The sequence below is a fragment of the Pelophylax lessonae genome (assembly GCF_965119305.1).
Source record: "Pelophylax lessonae genome assembly, chromosome: 6".
Taxonomy (NCBI): domain Eukaryota; kingdom Metazoa; phylum Chordata; class Amphibia; order Anura; family Ranidae; genus Pelophylax; species Pelophylax lessonae.
In genome coordinates, this window is record NC_138773.1 from 92718851 (window position 1) to 92743690 (window position 24840).

The 24840-nt window shown below is 44.2% G+C and overlaps 1 protein-coding gene across 2 annotated transcripts in view; it reads left to right on the plus strand.

Moving 5' to 3' along the window:
• The first annotated feature begins 443 nt into the window (after positions 1–443).
• Positions 444–24840, plus strand: part of LOC309558243 (BTB/POZ domain-containing protein KCTD5-like) — a 123661-nt gene continuing 99264 nt past the window's right edge. Inside the window, exon 1 of one of the 2 annotated variants that reach the window (XM_082261282.1) lies at positions 444–705. In XM_082261282.1, coding sequence (XP_082117408.1) covers positions 493–705 — 213 coding nt within the window. In that variant the 5' untranslated portion in view covers positions 444–492. The remainder of the gene's footprint in view (positions 706–24840) is intronic. The other variant, XM_082261283.1, reaches the window with a different exon arrangement.

A 24840-nucleotide genomic window follows, 5' to 3' on the forward strand; every position in this document is an offset into this window, starting at 1 on the left:
CTGAGCCTGACCATGTACAGCCATTCACTTGTATTGGTGGATGTATGCGGCACCCAAAGGGATTTTATACCTCAGGAGCTGCTGAGAGTCTGTGTGCATTAGGCCTCAACGTGCATTCTTTTTATAAACTGGCACCATAGATGTATTGTGTTTCATTTTGTCTTTATTAATGGACAGTGCAGTAAATCAAGAAGCAGACACCGGCTACATTGTAAAATAAATCCACATTTATTTCTACAGCTGTGATGTGAGCGTTCTGTGCAAGAACCAATGAGAGGTCCCCTCATATCCAGGCGGGCAAGCATGGTTCCATCTATAGGAATCACTATCAGGCGCCTTCCTTTGTTTACTTCCGCAAGGTGCGCTACTGAGCAAAGTCCCCCGGATCGGGAACTTCCGGTGAGTGGCCAGGAAGACTCCCAGCCCGCAGAAGGAGGAGACTATTGAAGAGCGGACACTTCCGGGGTTGTCAGTGGCTGGGGAGTGACGGACATGGCGGAGGAGAGCTGTGAGCTGAATGGCTCCGGGGCGGCGGTGGGGTGCCGGAGGTGTGCGGCTCCGGGGGAGAGAGGTGGGGTGTCCAAGTGGGTCCGGCTGAATGTGGGGGGGACGTGCTTCCTGACAACCCGACAGACTCTGTGCAGAGACCCCAAATCCTTCCTGTACCGGCTGTGCCAGGCGGACCCGGACCTGGACTCTGACAAGGTAAGGGAGAGGGGAGGGAACACGACGTGGTGTGCACTGGGGAGGATAGTATATACTGCAGTGACTGGTGACAAGGGACACCGAGGAGAAGAGAGAGGGGGGGAACAGGGGACACTGAGAAGAGAGAGGGGGGAACAGGGGACACTGAGGAGAAGAGAGAGGGGGGAACAGGGGACACTGAGAAGAAGAGAGAGGGGGGAACAGGGGACACTGAGAAGAGAGAGGGGGGAACAGGGGACGCTGAGGAGAAGAGAGAGGGGGGACGCTGAGGATAAGAGAGGGGGGGAATGGGGGACGCTGAGGAGAAGAGAGGGGGGAACAGGGGACACTGAGGAGAAGAGAGAGGGGGGAACAGGGGACGCTGAGGAGAAGAGAGAGGGGGGAACAGGGGACGCTGAGGAGAAGAGAGAGTGGGGAACAGGGGACGCTGAGGAGAAGAGAGAGGGGGGAACAGGGGACGCTGAGGAGAAGAGAGAGGGGGGACGCTGAGGAGAAGAGAGGGGGGGAATGGGGGACGCTGAGGAGAAGAGAGGGGGGAACAGGGGACACTGAGGAGAAGAGAGAGGGGGGGACGCTGAGGAGAAGAGAGGGGGGAACAGGGGACGCTGAGGAGAAAAGGGTGGAGGAACAGGGGACACTGAGGAAATGAGGGTGTGGGGGACGCTGAGGATAAGAGTGGTGGGGGGCACGGGGGATGCTGAGGAGAAGAGGGGTGGGGGGCACGGGGGACGCTGAGGAGAAGAGGGGTGGGGGCACGGGGGACCATGAGGAGAAGAGGGGTGGGGGGCACGGGGGACGCTGAGGAGAAGAGGGGTGGGGGGCACAGGGAACGCTGAGGAGAAGAGGGGTGGGGGGCACAGGGGACACTGTGGAGTATGTATGGCTGGCTTTACATGGCCCTTGCTCGAGTGGATTGGGGAGTCACTACTGTGGCAGAGCCGCTTGTGTGCTTTTCTCAAGTGACCGGGAAGTGTTGCCCGTCAGGGCTCGGGCTCTTGACGTCTTGAAGACCTAGCAGAAAGTGAGATTTGGGCTCCTACTCTTCATCTACGATGTGACTGGACTTTTTTTTTTTAGTTCTAAAGTTTTTGAATGTTGCCTTTAAAAAAAAAAAAACTGTTGACTCAATACAGAAGGGGAAAAATATCAGTTTTGGGTATATAAATTGGGATGTCATTTGATTTCATGATGCTGTAATAGGGTATCAGGATCTGGTGCTGATGTAAGAGTGGGACTGCATGGAGGACAGTGGGCACCATTCTCCTGTCATAATACCGGCTGTCCTGGATATCCAGGTCTCTTTTGAACATCTTGGTTAAAAGTTAGTCTCCTCTCTTTCAGGTTTCTTGCTCTCTGCATGTGACTTTGTATTCCACTTTTTGTGATGTGTCAGTAGGTTTGGTCCCGCACATCACATGACTAATTGGGCTTTCCTGAGGATCTGTGGGAACTGTATACCTTTATTTACATTGGGCAATTATTCCGATCAGTTGTCTACAGACATGTAATACGAGATTATACCAGCTTAACCTCAATGTGTTTTTAGCTGACTTCTAAAGTCACCTGGTAGTCCAGGAGCCAAATGAATCTCTCCTGACATCTGTCATTGAATGAGCTGGAAAACCTTTCACAACATCCATTCACATTGCATTGTGTTCTTTAAATATACATGTGCCCATAGTGTTTGTGATGGTTCAATAACTTTTTGTATGCAGTTACACTCTTAGACTATATTTTTTTGCATTCTTTGAATAAAAAATGATTTTTTTTCCAAAAGTCTGGCAAGATTGTCCTGTGTTAGTAAGTTTTTAAAATAAATCCAGGTGTTTTTTTTATTTTTATTTGCTACTTTGGACCAATGTAAACTATACATATTCCATACTTGGCCAATCCCTGTGGATGCAGAGCATAAATGTAGAGTAGCCTGCTTACCCAGGTTTCTGGGTTACATTCAGAGGACACCTTGAATTTTTCTCAGTGAATGCAAACGCACTGATTTGATAGGGTAGTGGGATAGTAACATCTGGAGCTGCATGATTAATCGTTAAAAAAAATCACGATCTCGATTCACTCTTCCTCACGATCTTTAAACGGCATGTCCTCGATTCTTGGAGAGCCGTTCTCTGCTCATTCATTCACCGCTGTCAAAAGAAAAAAATAAATAAAGAGCCTCTGGGAAATGTTTATCAACATTGTTAAGGCTGCTAGATAACTATAAACGCAATGTTTTACAATGTATCATTTCCTTTTTTCAATCAAAGGAATGAACTTCCCTCTGTGAGGGCAGTGTAACCTCGAAGTCCCGGTTCACACTGAGGCGACCTGGTCGCCTCACAGGTCGCCGTAGGTCGCCTCCCATAGGGAAGCTGCGGACCCGTTCTAATAGGAGCGAAACAAGTCGCTCCCGCTCCGACTTAGAAAAAGGGTCCGGAGCTTCTTTGGGGCGATCAGGAGGCGACCGCCATAGACTTCAATGTTATGAAGTCCGTGGCGGCCGCTCCGAGGTCGTGGCGCGCTGCTCGCACCGCGACCTCGGAGGTCGCGGTGCGAAGTAGCGTCGCCCCTATGTGAACGGGGCCTTAAAGTCTAAGCCTTTTTCTGATACTTGTTGCTTACAAGTTAAAATCAGTATTGTTTGCTAGAAAATTACTCCGAACCTCCAAATATTATACACTTTTTTTTTTAAATTTATTCTGTTTAGCAGAGACTCTAGAGCAGGTATCCTCAAACTATGGCCCTCCAGCTGTTGTGGAACTACACATCCCATGAGGCATTGTAAAAGTCTGACTTTCTCAGCCATGACTAGGCATGATAGGATTTGTAGTTCCTGAACAACTGGAGGGCCATAGTTTGAAGACCCCTGCTCTAGAGAATAAAATGGCGATTGTTGCAATCTTTTGTCACACTGCATTTGCGCCAAAGTCTTTCAAACGCAGTTTTTTGGGAAAAAATACACTTTAATTAATTAAAAAAAAACGAAACCGTAAAGTTAGCCCATTTTTATTTTGTATAATGTAAAAGATGTTGCGCAGAGAATCGTGAAAATCGTGATCTTTATTCTAAGCAAAAAAAATAGTGATTCTCATTTTATCCAGAATCGTGCAGCTCTAGTAACATCATTCTTCTTTTTGTGTTCACATTATCAAAACACGAAGCGTTAGCGTCACTTCAGGTTGCTTCACTTCAAAAATGAAGCGTCATGTAATGTTTGAAAGACGTTGAAGGAATCTCAGATCCTTCCATTCAAGTCGATGGTAACACTCCATAAACACTTTTGCTATACAATTGGCCTTATTCACAGCAGTAACAAAAAATAAAACAATAGGATTCCCAGGTGAGTTTTTAATGCGCGTCAAACTTAACTAACAACTTCCATTAGCAATATAGGTGCGTTCGTTAAGAGTCAGTATTTTGAGCAAGTGTGAATAAGGCCTTAATGCCAGTGCATTGTGAACGGGGCCTTAGAGTAAGGAAGGATTAAATCCTGCTGTCATTTTTTTTCACCCTCTGTGTCTCAAATTTCCTTTTACTTCTTGTCCTGTAGACTCAACAGGAAGTGAATAAATTCCCTCTTGGTTATCATGGATAAGTATCCTCTCCATTCTTGTTCTGTCAACAAAATTTCACCACTCTATCTATTATGTAGTGCGACTTGTTGCGTTTTGATGCGATTTTCATGCCTCTGCCTTTTTTTGTTTTGGCCAATGATGAGCATAACTGTTGTAACCTGAACTGCTTCAAAGCCAGGCCAATTTTGATATTTCTCTCATACATGTAAAAATCAGCATTTTTTTTTTTTTTTTTTTTGACTAGAAAATTACTTGGAACCATCAAAAATTATATATATTTTTTTTTAAGCAGAGGCCCTGGAGAATAAAATGGGGTAAAAGAGAACACAAGAAGTGCGCCTCTAAGTGCAGTCGTTTTAATGGATAAAAGGTCAACAATAGCACACTCACATTGGTAAAAGATGAAGTTCAACGAATAGGGCAGGGCCTGGTGGTGGACATAGCGCAGTGTGGCCAGGAGCCAAGACTGCAGAGCCAAGATGACAGCGGGAGACAGGGAGGGTGCCGGCATTCGATGTCTTCTGGGTAGGCTTAGTCTGGAACCCGCTTTAGCCGCAGCGTCTGAAGGGCGGAAGAGGAACACAGCACGTTTCAAACCATGCGCTCCTTTTTTCAAGTGTACAGGGCAATGAGGGAGCCAAGTTAATATAGTCTGATAGGTGTGTGAGCAGATGTTATAAGGGCACAGATGATTTCAATACTATTTTATCCCCCCCCCCCCCCCCCCATATCACTCGTCATGTGCATGAGCTAACATCCCTGAGTGAGCGTTTAACCACTATCATCATCATTCTGTCTTCTACTCCTTTATTTTCTGTCCAACCTTGTAGTGTGATATATATGTACTGGCATTTGTATATTTGTTATACAGTGTGGTATATAGTCTACACTTCTCCATACGTTCAGCATCCAATAATCTTCCACCCATTGGTGCAGTGCTGTATTAGTTTATATTGCATGTCACTGCTGTTGCTCTTGTTCTTTTTTGTGCTATGATGACCAGTGATTGCCACTTTAAGGTCTTGTTCCTGTCCACCTGTTGCCCTCTTTAACATCTGCTCACACGCCCACCTATTAGACTATATTAACTTGGTTCCCTCATCGCCCCATACACTTGAAAAAGGAGTGCGCATGCTCTGAAACGCTCTGTGTTCCCCTTCCGCCCTGCAGTGACGTCACGTGCCACTGACGCTGTGGCTCAAGCTGCTTCCAGACGAAGCCTACCCGGAAGACATCAAGTGCTGGCACCCTCCCTGTCTCCCGCTGTCATCTCGGCTCTGCAGTCTTGGATCCCGGCCACACCGCTCTATGTCCACCAGTGTGCCCTGCCCTATTTAATGAGCTTCATCTTTTACCAATGTGAGTGTGCTATTGTTCACCTTTTATCCATTAAAACGACTGCACTTAGAGGCGCTCTTCTTGTGTTCTCTTTTACCCCAATTTACAGAGTTGACTTCACTCTATTGAAGAGCCTTGCCCTTTGCTGCAAATCTTTCATCAGCCCACCTGGAACTCATTTATTTATGGACTAATGGTCTTTTATTTATATGTTTTTAATTTTGTTCCGTTCTGCTTATATACCTGGAGCGCCAACACCTACCTGTTTTTTCCTGGAGAATAAAATGGTGGGTGTTGCAATTTATTATCTCTCACAATATTTGCTCTGCGGTTTTATTAAACACAACATTTCAGGAAACAATTCACTTTAATTGCAGTGAGCACAATACAATACCTAATTTTTGGGCAAACTATAAAAGATGTTACGCTGAGAAAAAAGATGCCAAACGTGTTATGTTTCTGGACGGGCTAGGCCTTTTTCCTCCCATAAAAGTGATCCTGCTTAGATCACTTTCATTTAAAAGAGAATTTCTGGCTGAGAAACATGGTACCAGGATCATAGCTGTACTTGCGACCATGATCCTGCCATGAGTATCTCAATACAAGGCTGTGGGGTTGATTTACTAAAGGCAAATAGCCTGTGCACTGCAAGTGCAGTTGCTCTAGATCTGAGGGGAACAAGCAAGAAAAAAAAAAACATTTTTTTCTTGCACAAGATTGGATGATGGAAATCATCAGCGCTTTCCCTTATTTCAGAGCTTGCCCCTCAGATCTAGCCCAATTGCACTTGCTGTGTACAGTATATTTGTCTTTAGTAAATCTATGTGTGTGTATGTATATATGTATATAGCTGATTTTTAATGGAATATCTACATAAGTGTACAGAGGCCCATTTTCAGCAACCATCACTCCTGTGTTCTAATGGTACATTGTGTTAGCTAATTGATGATTACAAAACCCTTGTGCAATTATGTTAGCGCAGCTGAAAACTGTTGTGCTAATTGGCTATAAAACTGGCCTTCCTTTGAGCTAGTTGAGTATCTGGAGCATCAACATTTGTGGGTTCGGTTATACTCTCAAAATGGCCAGAAAAAGACAACTTTCTTCTGAAACTCAAGTCTATTCTTGTTCTGAGAAATAGAGGCTATTTCTTGCGAGAAATTGCCAAGACACTGAATATTTCCTACAACGGTGTGTACTACTCCCTTCAGAGAACAGCACAAATGGGCTCTAACCAGAATAGAAAGAGAAGTGGGAGGCCCCGGGGAACAACTACACAAAAGGAAAAGTACATTGGAGTCTCTAGTTTGAGAGATAGACGCCTCACAGGTCCTCAACTGGCAGCTGCATTAAATGGTACCCGCAAAACCCCAGTCTCAATGTTTACAGTGAAGAGGCGACTCCGGGATGCTGGCCTTCTAGGCAAGTGACAAAGAAAAAGCCATATCTGAGACTGGCCGATAAAAGGAAAAGATTAAGTTGGGCAAAAGAACACAGACATTGGACAGAGGAAGATTGGAAAAAAGTGTTATGGACAGACAAATCTAAGTTTGAGGTGTTTGGATCACACAGAAGAACATTTGTGAGATGCAGAACAAATGAACAGATGCTGGAGGAGTGCCTGACACCATCTGTCAAGCATGGTGGAGGTAATGTGATGGTCTGGGGCTGCTTTGGTGCTGGTAATGTGGGAGATTTGTACAAGGTAAAAGGGATTTTGAATAAGGAAGGCTATCACTCCATTTTACAACGCCATGCCATACCCTGTGGACAGCGCTTGATTGGAGCCAATTTCCCCCTACAACAGGACAATGACCCAAAGCACACCTCCAAACTATGGAAGAACTATTTAGGGAAGAAGCAGTCAGCTGGTATTCTGTCTGCAATGGAGTGGCCAGAGCAGTCACCAGATCTCAACCCTACTGAACTGTTGTGGGAGCAGCTTGACCGTATGGAACGTAAGAAGTGCCCATCAAGCCAATCCATCTTGTGGGAGGTGCTTCAGGAAGCCTGGGGGGAAATTTCTTTATATTACCTCAAAAAATCTGACAGAATGCCAATGATCTGCAAGGCTGTAATTGCTGCAAATGGAGAATTATTTGATGAAAGCAAAGTTTGAAGGACAAAATTATTATTTCAAATACAAATCATTATTTCTAACCTCGCCAATGCCTTTACTATATTTTCTATTCATTTTGCAACTCCTCCTTTGATGAATAAAAGTGTGTGTTTTCATGGAAAACATGAAATTGTCTAGGTGACCCCAAACTTTTGAATGTGTGTGTGTGTGTGTTTATATGGACTGGATAAGAGTCGGTTCACATTAGCGTGACTTGTCAGCCTGACAAGTCGCGCTCCCTCTCAGTCCATTGACCGGTTCTAATAGGAGAGACACAAGTCGCTCCGACTTAGAAAAAGGGTCCTGTACTATTTCGGGGCGACCTCGGAGCGACTTGCATAGACTTCCATTATGTGAAGTCCCTGCAAGTCGCTCCGAAGTCGTGGTGCACGAGACTGACAAGTCGCCTCCCGAAGTAGTAAGGAATCGTGTCGCCCCAGTGTGAACCGACTCTTAAGTGTTAGGAACGAAAAGATGCCACAATGTTTCATGGAAATTAAAATGATCAACCTACAGAGGGCTAAATTCAAAGACCCCATTAAAATCAAAGTGAAAACATGATGCAGCAGGCTAGTCCATTTTGCTGAAATTTTGTTACAGAAACTCAATGGTATTTAGTAGTTTGTATGGTGCTTAAATGCATGCCTGACAGTCAGAAAGAGAAGTAGGGAAAATGTCAGTGGCCTCCACCTGTAAAACCATTCCTGTTTTGGAGGTAGGGTCATTGTGGTCCACCTAGGGCTCTTATTGCTTAATCAACACAAAAACAGCTGAAACTGATTAACACCCTCTACTACCTAAGGGCTCTTTCACACGGGCGGTCCGATCAGATCCGCCTGTCAGTTTTTTAGGCGGATCTGATCGGATCCTCCATGCAGCTCTATGGGGCAGCGGGTGTCAGCGGAGACACCTCCGCTGACACCCGCTGCCATCCGCATCCGATCCTGTGCTGAAATCTGGACGGATGGAAACCCTATTTTTCCATCCGTTCAGTAATCGGAGCGGAGCGGATCTGATGAGAGCGGACAAGCGGTCCGCTCTCCTCCGATCCCCCATAGAGGGCAGCGGGGGCTGAGACACCTCCCTCTCCGCTCTGCAAGCGGAGACGGAGCTGTCATCCGCCCGGCTCAGCGGGGATCGCGGATCGATCCCCGCTGAGCAACACGGATCCGCCTGCGGAGGCGGACCGTGTGAAAGAGCCCTAACTGACCAGATAAATATCCCAGGGGTTAAATTGTGTTTATGCTATTTAAAAGTCAGAGATTGAAGTTTACTTCAACTCCAAAATCCATTGAAATTGCATTAAAAATCCAGCAAAACATAGATGCGTTTTTTTTTGTGCTTCTATTAAATTCGTAGGTCAAAATCGTGCTGGAATTGCTCCAAAAGTAGTACAGGACCCTTTTCCACGGTCACGTCATGCTGTGCTGCATTGATTATAATGGGCATCATTGAAAACCATGTGATTGTCATGCAATTCTTCTAAGATTGCACTAGTGTGAACCAGGCCTTACTTGTACTTCAAAGGTCATCTCCACCTGAAGCTGACAAATGAATTCACACTTTAATTGCCCAAACTGTAGAAGAAATACATTGGAAAGTCTGGTTTTGAGCAATACATTTTTGTTGCTGTAGGGAATAGGGATGCAAATGAATGTGAAGATCTTACACCCTTGTTTGGTGTTTCATCCAATCTGTACCTTTTTTTTGTGGAGTTCCTTTGAACGATGTTGGGCATTTCTTTCAATCAGTTTTTTTTAGATGCTTGGAATAGTGTACAGCTAGGCAAGGCTTTGCTGTCTCACACATTATCAAACAATCATGAATGCAAGCCTTAAAATAGCAGTGCTAAGTGGGATTACAGATAACTACCATTGCAGTGACACTGACCAGGCCCAAATAACGCAGTGAGACTTTGTTTTGCAACTTAAGCAGTTTTCTTGAATTCTTTGTAATGTGATATATTGGAAAAATAAGTACCTTCATTTTACTTTATCTGATATAGGACGCCTCCAAGATGTAGTGCAGGAATGAGTAGAGTATAAAGGCCCGTGTTTCAGTCTTATGTAATGTATAACAAGAGGCAGGAGCCCATCCCCTAATGGCTAGTTTGGGAACAGAATACATTATGAAAATGCCTATTGCTTGCACTCAATTTAATGGCTCTGCTTGAGAAAAAGTCCACATGCATTATTTATCTTGATCAATATTTTAATGTACGTTAAACTAGCTAAATTGCTGGTAGACTGTAACTCCCCATTAGGTGTTTATCCATTGCACCCTACTGTTCATCCAAAAACCGATCGGGACTAGAGATGTACTGAAATTTTTGTGGCCACAACATATTGCAGAAAATTGTGTTTTTCGACTCAAAAACAGTAGCAAAAACGTAACCGGTGCATTATTGATGTATTCTTGTTGCGTTTTCAATGCATTTCAGCGGGGAGGTGCATTTTTGGTGCAGTGAAGACATACATAGAACCTTAAGTAATGCTTTTTTTTTGCCTCAAAGGTGACAATAATGGTCCACAAAATTCATATTCATTTAAATGTATTATATTAATTAAAAAGCCAAATACAATTATATTAAAAAAAATATTTATTCTTTATTTAAAAAAAGTGTTATTTACGGTTTTCGGCCGCATTTTCTTTTTTTTTATTCCGTGCACCTCCTAAATGGGACTGCTGAATGTGAGTCTTTACATTTTGCGATCTTAAAGCGGAAGTATCGTCGCATTTTTACCTTCCAATTTTATTCACTTTACCTTTCAGTTGTAATGTTATGTCTGATTGGTGTATATGTTCTTTTACAGGCCGAGCAGCATTTAAGGTGACCATATCACCAAATGTCATATGCGTTTTGTCACCAATAAGTGTTCAAACATTGCTTTGGAAAGCCAGTCTCAGCTGTCTTTATAACACCTCTCTTTTGTAAATGGCTGAAAGCTTAAGTGCTGGTTGTAAATGACCCTTTAGGTGTAAAAGCTGTTGGCTTAGTAAGCTACTTTGCATGGATTCTGCTGCCAGAGCGATACTTTTCTGGTGGCTATGGCAATTTCTCTTGCTCTTTCTCAGTAGCTATGAAGTAAGCAACTGGCTGACAATTTGCTTCAATCCTTTAAGTGAACTAGTGTCAGAATAAGCTCTGCCCCTTTTTAATGTTATCAATTAGATTTTGAGGGATTAGTGTCAACACTTGTATTACATTTTTATTTTGTTTTTTTTTTTTAATGTTTTTATACAAAAATTGGTAGCACAGTGGCTAAGTGATTAGTACTTCTGCCTGGCAGCACCAGGGTTCTCAATTCAAATCCCAACCCAGGCACTACCTGCTTGGAGTTTCCATGTTTTCCCTGTGCGCTGCTGGGGTTTCCTCTAGGGTGGATTGGATTTAAACCAAGTGGATTTAAATCATGATTTAAATTGCTAGGAAAAAAGCTTGCTTTAAATCAACTCGATTCAAATCCTTCTTCTTTTTTTTTTTTTATAAAAGCAACTCTTATCTCTGTCCTGAAGCGGCTCCTCTGACCCGCTTGTTGGCTCACTGACAGTCCCATTCACTTTAATGAGACGGCTGGTGATGCGGAAATGACACAACAAGGTGAGGGACATGGTGGCAGCAGGTGAGTGGATGCCTAACAGGGGCTGCCATGATGAATCTGAAATGACTGGTGCTCTTTAAATGTAAGGACTTATTCTTGCTGGTAGTTATGAGAATATTAAGCTGTCAGGTTAGTAAAACAGCGATATCCGAATCAATTCAATCATACAGTTTGTAGTGTACATAGATTTGCAAAATAATGGGATAAAGGAATGTTCCTGAACTTTGTTTTATCTCATGGTTACTGTGAAATTGTGTGACTGCATCAATGCAGTGAATATTATCTTAGCTTGCAGAGCTTGGATTCATTAAGAGATGTATGGGTTTCTTTTTTTTTTTTTTTCTTTTTTTTGATTTATACTTACCTAGGTGGATGCAGCATCTGTCCCCCGGCGCCTCTACACTGAGAACTGAGCAATCGAACACCACCGATCCCTCGTTTTCTGACAGCCCTGTGACTGACAGTCTTTGCTCTGCCCCCTCCTCGCTCACTGGAGCGTTGGGCCGTGGAGAGGCTGGAGCAGCTGGCTTAGGCTCTCAGCGGATCCCGACTTCCATTGTCGCAATAACGCGGTGCCTGGACTGACTTCTGTGACGTCAGCAGAGAGTGGATTTCAGCCCGCACTCTGCTGAAAACGGGTCACAGGATCCTGTGATCCATAGGAGATGTACAGTCAAAGGAGTTTGCAGAATATACAGCCTCATAATACATAACTAAGCTCCATTTCTTGCTGAATAAATTGCTAATGTGTATTTTAGAAAACTTTAGATAGATTCATTTATTTTTATTTTATCAAATTTTCTTTAATAAAATGCTTTTGAAGTAGAAAAAAAAAATGATTTACATAAAAAAAAAATTTTTTTTTAAATCATTGATTTTTATTCACCCTGGTTTCATCTGGGTACTTTGGTTTCCTCCCACACTCCAAAGACCTGCTGGTAGGTTTATTAACTGCTTTCTAAATTGGCCCTAGTATATGCATGTATGCTTGTGAGGGACCTTTGACTGTAAGCTTTCCCCCAATAATGTATTTGCTGCCCTGATTCTGAGCCAGTGCCGTGCCATCTGCAGCAGATGTTCTCCCCCTCTTTTCATACAGAAGACTCGGCAGTCAGTCAGATCCAGTGAGGAAGTCTAGGGGATGGGCCTGAGCTACGCTGTGTCTCTATAGACACACACAGCTCGACTTATGTGCCATCAAAGGGAAAAAATTGAAGCTTTACATCCCCCTTTATCTTCTCAGTATATGTTGACCAACTACAAAGAGCACTGAACAGTAGGGATGCACCGATCCAACTTTTTTGGTCCCAATCCCGATCTTTTGCTTTGTGAAATTGCCGAGCCCGATCCGGAAGTACTGTTTTGCGAGGTTATAACAAAATAATACTTCCGGATCGGTATCGGGATCGGCAGATACCTAGATGTCCACATCACACAATTTACTCAATTTTTTTTATGTCTAGTCAAGAGTAAGGACCTAGTTCCTTGCTGGGATCTCTGGTCCTGGCAATTTCTTTTCAGAAATAAATTTTTCTTCTGTTTTTTCCTGTGAGACCTGCAATCAACTGCCGGACTGGATAACCTAGATCCACCCAGTCTGGCCAGTGTTTGCAGACCTCAGCTCCGCGCTAGGTCGGCCGCGACATAGCCCCACAGGACGAGTGCAGGCCTGCGAGTTAAACGCCTGGCGAAGTCGCATACGATTGGATCTCAGCTCGAGTCAGTCCCCCATTTAGATGGAGAGAAGATTCTGTCTAGTGCGGTGACCACCTGGTTCCTGGTATTGTGAGTAGCTGTCCTCCCTCTGAAGGGTTTTTGGGTGGATGTGGGCCCCTCCTTGGGACAGTCTGACCCCCGGGTTCCCCTCCTTCCCGTCAGGCACCCATGTTCCCGTCAGGCACCCCTCTTCATCTGACCACCAGCCCTACCCCCCCCCTCCACTTATGCTGGGGCTGTGTGAGTGGTTTGGTCCACCTCCTGGGATTGGGGCAGGATGCTATGCTGGCGATGGGGGCCGTGGTGCTCCGCCGGCGACCAGATGATCAGCTGTACGGGGGGGGGGGGGGTTGTACCTGATGGGTGCCCTTGCCTGGGCCTGTCCTTGAGACCTAGGGATCCATTCTGGGTCCCTGGGAGCCTTGGTGTGCCGCCATTTTGCTGTAGTCTGTATGTGTCTATGCACGGCGGCCATGTTTATGTAGTCTGACAGCCATTTTGTAGTGGTTTGCCAGTGAAAAAAACAGGGGCCATGACAGTGGAGCCCTGTGGGTGGCGATTTTGGCGGTGGGAGCCCCTTCTCATCCCTTCTCATCCCCTGGTGCTGACTCCTGGATCTTTTCACAAACTATCCTGCAATAGTTTCTGGTGCAAACTATCCTGGTGGCTGCAGGTGCCTGTTTCTGCTGAGTCCGGTGGGGTTCTCTCCCTTTCTGCTTAGGATCGCCTGGCGCTTTGTGCCTTGCGACCCGGTGGTGTTGCCAGCGTGGTAAGAGTTGTCCCTTTGCAGTGTTTTACACTTTGTGGTGTCCCCCTGGTGACTCGTGGAGTCTTTGGATCACAGCTTCCCACCTGATCCCCTCTCTGAGGCTGTGGGGCCCTCCGGGTCCCAACCATCCATCGATGCACTGATGGCGGTCCTGGAGTCCTTTGTGTCCCAGGTGGAGGTGGCGTTCCTCTAAAGACGTCACTCTCTGACAAAACCGGTAGGGGAACTGGCATTCGTGAGTCTCCCCGGTTTACATTGGTTGCGGTCGTTGGTTTACTATATCTGCAAAAGGGGCCAGCCTGAAGTGATCTAGCAGGACCTACGTTTCTGATTAGAGTTAAACTTTAAGTAGTAATCTCCCCACCCCCTGCTGTCCATAGTCTTCCAGTGTGACAGGGTTTAATACCGCTAAGAAGCTGTCATCAAGAGAACCTGACTGTGCCTGCCTTTCTGCTCTGCTCCTCCATTCATAGAAGCCGTACTACAACGTCTGTGAATAGAACACAGGAGCTGGAATGAAGGCGGCTGACCTCCATCCTCCATAGGTAAAATTGTGCACACAGTATAAGTGTAGATATTTATATGTGGCTGCAATTTCCTTGCTGAAAAGTTTGCCGGTTTATATTTTTTTAGGTGACCTTTTTTTTTTTTTTACTATTTTAGGTGAACTTTGTTTTTGCGGTGTGTGCATTCATCTCGGAGCTTTGCACAGACAGCCTATAGAAGTGGATGCAGATTCAGCAGCTGTATAGTCAGTCATGTGTCAAAATTTGACACATGGGGAGGTGCTGGTGCACTGATCAGAACAGACACCCTGCATTTGGTTTGTGCTCCTGCCTGCATGTCAAACTTTGACATGCGTGTGTCTGAAGTCTGTGTTCCTCATAGCGTACTGCAGTTCCCGCCTATCCCAACATCACTACAGTGCACAGTAGTAACGGGTCAACCGACCAATAAATGTGGTTCCATCACATCTAGGGACTTCTACTGTAGCATGTAATAAACTTTACAATAGTGAAGCAGTTAAAAAGTTTACATATGCAATTGCTATGTTTGTTGTATTGGGAAATACTTGTTTAAATATGTAAAGCCTTCTTGATTTTTGCATCTTTGCAGCTGTCAGATGAACTTCTCTGTTGTGTCTGGGTCTCCCTGCTTGATTTGCATTTACAGAGAGAAAGATTTGCCTATTTACAGCCTTCTGGGAGAGAACCCAGGAAACATCCTTACAAGTGCCTTAAGGAAAAAAGATTCACCAACTGAACAATTGGTTAATCAAATGAGAAAATTTGAATGTGTCAGACGGCATCTACTGTTAAAGCTTAAAGGGGAGTTCAGGCTTTACCGAACTACTCTTAACCACTTGCCTACTGTGCACTTTTACCCCCTTCCTGCCCAGGCCAATTTTCAGCTTTCAGCGCTGTCACGCTTTGAATGACAATTGCGCGGTCATGCTACACTGTACCCATATGAATTTTTTTATCATTTGTTTCACACAAATAGAGCTTTCTTTTGGGGGTATTTAATAACCTCTGTTTTTTTTTTTATTTCTTACAAAAAAAAGACAGAAAATTTTGAAAAAAAAAAAGTTTTTCTTATCTTCTGTGAGTAAATTTTGAAAATAAATACATTTTTCTCCACTGATGTGCGCTGATGGGCTGCACTGATGGGCTGCACTGATGGGCGCTGATGGGCTGCACTGATGGGCTGGCACTGATGAGGAGGTACTAATATGCCGCACTGCTGGGCACTGGGAGGTGGCACTGCTGGGCACTGGGAGGTGGCACTGCTGGGCACTGACGTGGCACTGCTGGGCACTGGGAGGTGGCACTGCTGGGCACTGACGTGGCACTGAGAGGCGGCACTGATGGACACTGATGGGTTGCACTGATGGACACTGACGGGTGGCACTGATGGGCGGCACTGATGAGCACGGATGGGCAGCACCATCAGTGCCCACACTCAGTGCCCATAGTACTGCTAGTCAGTGCCCATCAGTGCCTAGATGAGCAGGCACTGACTGGCAGCACTATGGGCACTGATTGTGGGCACTGATGGCGGGCACTGTGGGCAGTTATGGCATTTTTTTTTCTCCTCTTGTGTAATCAGGGCACTGGTGATCAGTGCCCTGATTACATTCCTCTGTGTCAGCTTACCGCTGATTGGCTCTCCTCTTCCTCAGACTGCAGTCTCTGTGTGAGGAAGAGAGCTGGCGATGAGAGATGATCTCATATGTTTACATATGAGATCATCTCTCATTGCATGGTCCGATCATGTGGTAAAGGGCCGCTGTGATTGGCTGTGTCCTAGGGACACGGCCGACACAGATTTTCCCCGATGCGTGCTCGCGGGAGCGCGCGGGGAGCCTGTCACTGGGAGGCCGTATAAAGATGGCCTCCCGGAAATTGGAGCCCGCGCTGTAAGCGTCTTTCGGCTATAGCGCGGGCGGAAGGAGGTAAAATTGTCAACTCTCCTCTCCTAACCCCTGTTCTTACTAATCTGTGTATAAAAGATGAATATACTGCCTTTTTTCAGGCTGCGCCAGTCCAGTCACATGTTCTCCCCTGTTAGCCACCAGCTGCTTAAGGGAAGAGGAAAGTGCACCTCTATAACGGCTAATAAAGTCTAGTGTGGTGACGTCGCCCATAGACATTAATAGCTCTTCCATTGTCGACACTCCCTCCTCTCCCCTGCAGCGGCACATGAGATCACGTGACTGGACCGTAGCAGACTGAAACTCGTCAAGTACAGTATGTACACTTTTTTTTTAAAACTGCTTAGTTAGCATTTGTGTTAGAGGGGTAGTTTTAAGAGTAGCTAAGTAATCCCACTTTCAGTTTAGAAAAAGCATTGAAAAAAGAAAAGTAAGACAAGGGACAGTAATTTTAATTTAAAATCGGTGCGATCAATACAATCCCCTCTACCCCTGCAGCCATATTCTGTGCTTTGGGGGTTAATACAAGCTGAGGGACCTGTTATATGCACTTGTCAGGAGATAATGAAATTACTTTGCCTGCACTAACACGCATAGGTAGCCAGGGAGGACTTAACGGTTTCTGCGCGAGGGCTGTTTTCACGCCTGAATCGCACATAAGCACAGTCGGTGTTTCTGCCTGATTCCTGTGTGACTTTTTTTTTTTTTTTTTTTTTAGCCCATTCATTTGAATGTGTTGACATGGCATATAAAGTATGCACTACTTTTCAAGAACCCACTACTATGAAACATGTGATTTGCTGCAGGCAAACGCACTGCGTTTGCGATCTGCGTTTTGGGGTGTCTAGTATTATATTAAAACCTGGAGAAGATCGCACACCCAGTACTTTTGAACACAGTGCAGGAAATGTGTACAAAGCACAGGATTCCTGCACCGCATTACATACCTTCTGGGGTTAACTGGACCTAAAACTAACTAGGAACTTTGTGTGGCCTTCAAAGGTACCTGAGGCCACTGCAGGCTGCTCAGCATGGTGTCATACAAACACCATTGCAGGCTTTGTGTTTATATTGAGGCTGCCTGTCATCAGGTACCTGAATTGAAAATTTTAGATGCTGCACTTTCAAAAATGGTGCCCATACCAGGGTAGCTTTCCAGTCTCTGGTAGGATTGGTGTACATGCCTTCCCTGTATCTGGAACAATGGAATGTCTGTACAAGTTTTTGAAAGATGAGATTTTTTAATTCATTGCTAGGATGCAAAGATTTGGGCTTTGTAATGTTGTATATCTTTTGTGACAATAACTCTGGCACATGTACATTAAATATAAAATAATTTATGCTGCAGTATTTCATGAGAAATGCTGATGCTCCTTGTCTCTACTTCTGTTGCTGGCCTGGAGCATTAGATTTCCTGCCAGTCTCTGCTTATGCATTAGATTCATGTTATGTTTAGTTCCCAACATCGGCTAAGCATGTTTGAATTGGTGTGGTGTGTTTATATATAATAACATTTGATTAGCATGTGCAGAAATTTTACATGATGTATGCAAGAAATGTGTTCAGTTTTAACAGACTGTTCATTAAACATGCCCATGCAAATTAATCAAGTTTGCAGGCTTTTTTTTTTTTTAGCTTTTTCGCTATCCATTTCAGATTGTGCTGTTTTCTGATAGTCTTCTGTATGAACAGGTTTCACTGCATATGGAATTATGATCAACGGGGATGAGCAAGAAACATGCACCTAAGAGGGTTCTAGAATTTCTTTTTTCATTTTAACACCACCATTGCTGCACCCTGTCTTTCCTACGCCAGGACAAATAACCAGCTATGTGTATTTACACTGCTAAAGTTGCGTGACATGTCTAAGCCTGTGAGTGATATGTTTGTGTTATTGTTCCCACTGGAAATTCTCCGACTGCAGTGGCAACAGTGCTGCATTAAACAGCTGCTGACATTGGAAGCCCTAATGAAAGGGGCACTTTAGGCTCCTGAAATATGTTGGCTTTCTTTGTGGATTTTAAGTAAACCTCCTTTTTTATAATTCTACTACTAATAATAATAATTCTAATAATTTGGCTCTGATTTATTGTTCTCACTCTAGTCTGAAGGACTCCTAGGAGCTTTTCTGTGCATGAATGCCACCTGCTCAGCATCAACATTCCCAATTCATATTCCCCTCAAAACTCCATGTAACTGCCTCTTTGCTGAGGACCCACCTCATTGTACATTCACCTTGCTGACATTGTTAGCATTGTTATGGGAATAGAAAAGATCTCCCCAATAAGACACAGAAATACTTGAAGGGTGTGAGGATTCCCTAACAGATCCAGCAAATGTTTGGATATTAGGATATAGGATAGGATAGCACTCCTGAGATCCCCTTCCCAATTCCCATATATATATATATATATATATATATATATATATATATATATATATATATATATATATATATATATATATATATATATATATATATATATATATTAATATATATATATGCAATAACTTAATCTGTGATCCCCACTAAAGTGCGTCTTTACTATATCCTAGAAAAAGAAAATTGGCCCATGGGACTTTATATGAGGTGGGTACATGTGACTGGAAATAACAAAAAATATGTAATTGAAAAAATATAGTCTTTATTGGAAAAAATGACATCAAAGTAGTGCGCGTGAAGCGCTGGGATAACAGACTTCATTGGAAATCATTGAAAACATGTGTAACATAAAAGCACCTTTTTCCCATTTGCACCACTCCTTCCCATCCCTCATTTTGTGGGTTCCCGGCATCTGCCACACACCATTCTATATCCTCACTTTACTATCACCATGGTTGTTATATTGCTGGACGCCAGCCTTGCCTTCTTCCTTCTTTTTGCACCACTTTCATCTTCCACACTTTCCTTCACTCACTGTCACACTCTTTTCACTCCCACTTTCTACCTACTCACCTTTCTCTCAGCCATTACTCATTTCCACATTGTTTAATACTTTATTATACCAATCATATCAGTCCTTCCTGCACTGTGCATGGCATTTGGATATTTATTTATTGTTTAATATACATGATAGACTTTATACTACATTGTATCATATACTATACATATTTACCTACATACTTTATTCTATAAATTCCAATTTTATGACAGACATGGAAGGCTTATGGCTTTTACTCTATACTTTGGTCACTTACCTCCCATGGGCCACTCCACTGCATTGTCGTCCGATGGGACCCTTCAGCTCCCGGGCCAGACCTACACCATTGCTACCGCACAGAGTTCCACTCCTTGATTCCAGCCTTTGAAATGTGAGTAGTGGGCACTCCAATGAGTTCCCCATGACTTACAAAATCCTCTCTTAATACCATCATGAGCTATACTTCCATTTTTTAATTCTTTTTTTCGTTTTTTCAGATTTATCATTTTTCCAATGCATTCTCTCTTGAAGAAGCGAGCAGTGACTCGCGAAACGCGTCAGATTAAATGCATGACATTTATACGACATTTATACGCTATGTGAAAATTATTTACCATGTCTTTATCCTTGAGATTTAGATGTTTTGCATTCTCATGAATATTGTAAATTTTATGTATGGTATTTTATGTTACACATGTTTTCAATGATTTCCAATGAAGTCTGTTATCCCAGCGCTTCACGCGCACTACTTTGATGTCATTTTTTCCAATAAAGACTATATTTTTTCAATTACATATTTTTTGTTATTTCCAGTCACATGTACCCACCTCATATAAAGTCCCATGGGCCAATTTTCTTTTTCTATGATTGTTTCGGGATGGAGGTGGTCTACAGATGGCTCCAGACCAATTCCTCTTTTTTACTATATCCTACCCCATTGGGCAGCGCCAATTCCCTACCCCTATAAATCCAATTTTGGTAGGGAATTTTTATTTTGTAGGGAATTTTTTATTTTGTGCGCTGTACATATATATATATATATATATATATATATATATATATATATATATATATATATATATACACAGGGAAGTGCTCAGCCCCAGATGATACACAGAGATGAAATTAAACCGTCTACAAAAGTTGTACCTGTCTACCTGCAGCCATTTCTTCTGGAGATGGTTCTAAAAACACACAGATGAGAGGGTTTTTTTTCTCAGCCCTAGCAGCAGGGGGTGTGGATCTGAAGTCTCAGTCAGATCTCATTGGGGACAGCTCTGAGCCCTGATTGGAGGGAAGGAACACACCCCCTTCACACAGTACACAGAGAACAAGGCAGACATAAGGTTATCAGCCACAGGCTGTGTGCTGAAGCTCTCCACCCTGTCACTTTTTTTTTTTTTCATCCGTGTCCGTAAAAACTGTCAGAAGTGACTCCTACAGATAAGAGGAATGAGGCAGAGAGAAATAACACTCAGTGCTTTGGATAAAGGCGAGTACACTGTATAGAAGTGTGCTTTGTTCATACTTCATATCTGAGGTTTACAAGTAATTGGTACAAGAAAAATACTTTTCTCTTTCGTCCACCGACGGACGTAGCTGCTGCTTTAAATAGATGGATGGGTAATAAGCCCCTCCCACTAGGAGTGACCAGGTAGAGCCAAAGGCTTTGACACGCCCAGGGGGGCGGGGTCCCTTGGTTATTAACCTTGGCCTCACCTTTGCATCTTCAGTTTTAGCTTCCTGGTCTTAGGAGCTCCACTGAAACTTTGGTTGGAGGGGATTCCGGTAATTCTGGTGGCTCCCGATTGGCCCAGGAGATCCTGGTATGCCGACGTGATTTGGCTAAAGGTCGCAGGTCCCTGGGCACTTCCTCTGCAGGAAGATCTTCTATCTCGGGGTCCAATATTCCATCCTGCTTTACAGTCGCTGGCTTTAATGGCTTGGCTGTTGAGAGCAAGGTGTTAAAGGACAGGGGTATGTCCGATTCTGTGATCCCTACCTTACTCAAGGCTAGGAAGTCTACTTCCCAGAAGATTTATCATCGTACATGGAAAGCGTACATTGCTTGATGCGAATCGCTGAAGCTGCATCCTAGATCCTTGGCTATCAGCAGGATCCTGACCTTTCTACAGAAAGGGGTTGACCAACGTTTGGCGTTGGACACTCTTAAGTGTCAGATCTCGGCCTTGGCTGTGTACTTCCAACGCCCTTTGGCTATGCAGTCTTTGATTCGTATGTTTCTTCAGGGGGTTCGCCATTTGGCTCCCCCCAGGAGGTTTCCGTTACCTCCTTGGGACCTTAATTTGGTTCTATCGGTTCTTCAGAAAACTCCTTTCGAGAACATAAGACACATTTCTTTGCTCGCCTTGTCACAGAAAGTTGCCTTTTTGGTGGCTATCACCTCTGCGTGCAGGGTTTCTAAACTAGCGGCGCTATCTTGCCGCTCTCCTTATCTGATAATACACAGGAATAGGGTAGTGTTACGGCCTAATCCGTCGTCTCTTCCTAAGGTGGTTTCAGACTTCCATCTGAACGAAGACATAGTGCTTCCGTCACTCTGTCCGAAACCTTCACATCCTAAGGAAATTGCCTTGCATTGCTTGGATGTGGTTTGGGCGATGCGGGTGTATCTGGAGACTACCGAGTCCTTTCGTAAGTCGGACCCTCTGTTTGTGAATACGGATGGACCCCGTAAGGGTCAGGCTGCGTCTGCGGCGACCATCTCTCGAAGGATCAGACGGACGGTGGTGAAGGCGTATTCTCTTAAGGGCAAGGTTCCTCCTTTCCCTCTCACGGCTCACTCTACGCGGGTGTTGATTGCCTCTTGGGCTTTCCGCCATCAGGCGTCAGTGATGCAGGTTTGCAAGGCGGCCACTTGGTCATCTGTACATACGTTCACCAAGTTTTAAAGAGTGGATGTGTTGGCATCCTAAAGTGCGTCCTTTGGCCGCAAGGTTTTGCAGGCCGCCATTTAAGGAGCAGTCTACTTTTCCTTCTCCTTTATGGTTTTGCTACAATTGAGCCCCAGTTGTTGCTTGTTGGGCTCTGTTATATAGTTGGCTATGTTAGCTGTGGTAATTGCATTATTTTAAGTTTGTCCTTTCCCCACCCCTCAGTGGTTACTGCTTTTGGACGTCCTATCCGTCTATGATTTAAAACAGCAGCTACATCCATCAGTGGACGAAAGAGAGAATGTGATTTTTTTTTTTACTTACCGTAAAATCCATTTCTCTGAGTCCACCGACAAGACGTAGCTCCCACCCCTCTTTTCTCTGAACAGTTGGGTTTTGGTTATTATTCACTGCTTGCAACTAAACTGAAGATGCAACGGTGAGGCCAGGGGTAAAAACCCAGGGACCCCGCCCCCCCCTGGGCGTGTCTAAGCCTTTGGCTCTACTTGGTCACTCCTAGTGGAAGGGGCTGATTTACCGTCTATGATTTAAAGCAGCAGCTACGTCTGTCGGTGGACTCAAGGAAATGGACTTTACGGTAAGTAAAAAATCCCATTTTTATGAGAATTCTTTTGGTGAAAGTGGCCATCCTTCGACACTTGATTTTAATGCTGCTTCCCAGGAAGTGAAGGTGAACTAAATGTATGTGCTGACCACAGTTTACTGAGGCAACAGGATAGCGGTAACCAGTCTACTTTATACGGATGGAAATCCTACATTAACGTCTTTAGTGTGTTTAAGACCTGAATGGTTTGAAACACATCCGCGAATGTGTAATTTCCAATAAAGCAACTATTTCTGTTTACCGCATTGTTCTTTTGCATGGATTTTACAATGAAAATTATCTAGAATCTTCTAAAGCTAGTTTGTCCCAGAAGGAGAGTTGTACAGAGTAAAAGTGTGAGCCTCCAGTGTGTTAAGCTGGCTATACACCAATAGAATGGCAACAAAAAAATGATCATTTGTGGTGGGGCAGTGCCTGCACTGCAGTGGTTAATTGCGCATTTTGGTCTAAGGCAGGTGTCTTGAATGCAAATCCAGACCTCCAGTCAGTAAGTTTCTTGCTGCAGAGGTCAAAATCTCATGTTTGCAGTATAACGCATTTCTTTACATCACAGTCTACTCTTTACATGAGTGTCCTCAGCCCCTCTTCCACATCTTAATCCCCATTACATGAGTGTCCTCAGCCCCCCTTCCACATCATAATCCCCATTACATGAGTATCCTCGCCCCCCCCCCCCTTCCACATCATAATCCCCATTACATGAGTATCCTCAGCCCCCCTTCCACATCATAATCCCATTTACATGAGTATCCTCAGTCCCCTTTCCACATCATAATCCCCATTAGAGGAGTGTCCTCAGCCCCCCTTCCACATCACAACTCCCACTAACGTCAGTCTGCCCCCCATATCAGTGTCCACACACCCTGTCACATCAGAGTCCCCCTTGCCAACAGTACCACAGTATTCTCAGTTAACATTCCCATTACAGTGCCCCTTGCAGTGATAGCCCCCCTTTCCGCCTTTACATCAGTCTCCTTTTTACTGGCAGCCTCCCCTGCACAGTATTTACCTTAACATGGCAGGACAGAGGCATTATTATCTAGGTGTGAACCTCCTATGGTTCCTGACTGCCTGCCGCTGTCATCCTCACAGCAGGGTGCTGCAAATCTGGATGGAGGGCAGGAGCTACCTAATCTTTTATTATTACTAAGTAGGTGATTACCTGCTTGTTAACTTGAGAAGACTCCCTCTCTCTGTGTGCAGATCTGCAGCACCTCCTGCCTGTGACCTACTCTGAGGACAACAGCGGCAGCTGGCCAGGAATCATAGGTGAGAACACCCAGCTAATAAGTGGCACGGATGTTTTTTTTCCCCATACAACCACTTGAGGCGCATATCGGGAATATGAAATGTTGAGTTTACATATTCTTTAAACTGATTTATTTTTGTTTAGAACATGTGCATTATATAACGTACATTTTTGTTCTTCCTCCCAAAAACGACATTTACAGTTAATTTTCAGTACAGTTTCATCCTGCTCCTTTGAATTTTCTTTTCACTGTGGTCAAACAGTCATTAATTTGTGCTCCCTAACGTTCTGAAAATGGATGGTTTTGAACGTAATTCTACTAGTGTATGGCCAGCTTTAGAATGACAATGCAGTGGAGCCTGATTGGCTTATATGTCATTTTCCCAGGCAGCCATTCTATACAGGGGACTACAGGAGCAAATATGAAGACAGATTATTGTACTTGTATAAGGTGTTCATCTAGTGAACACATTACTATGTTAAATTTTTCATTTTTTTTTTTGGCATTTATCTTTTTTTGCACAGCTCTAATAAGAATTAAAGTGTTTATAAACCCAGGGCCCTGCATTCACTATATCTGGTCTCCCTCAGTACACAGAAATGCAATAGTTTTAGTAAATATAAACTTCCAAACAATTTTTCTCATCAGCAGATAGAGCTTTGTGGCTTCTATCAGTGTCTGGGTAAAGCTTGTAGGCAGAGTTTTCATTCTGCTCTGATTTGTCCTATAAGGCTGCAGGACCCTTGACCCTCTGGTTAGTGCTGACTGGCCCTGTGCTGATCACATGCACTCTCCCAAGAAAAAGAAAAAACTCTTCAGCAATACACCCTAAACTGAGCATGTGCAGAGTGACTCCAAAGCTCTGTTCTATCAGGAGATGGTTTGGGGACTGTGGAAG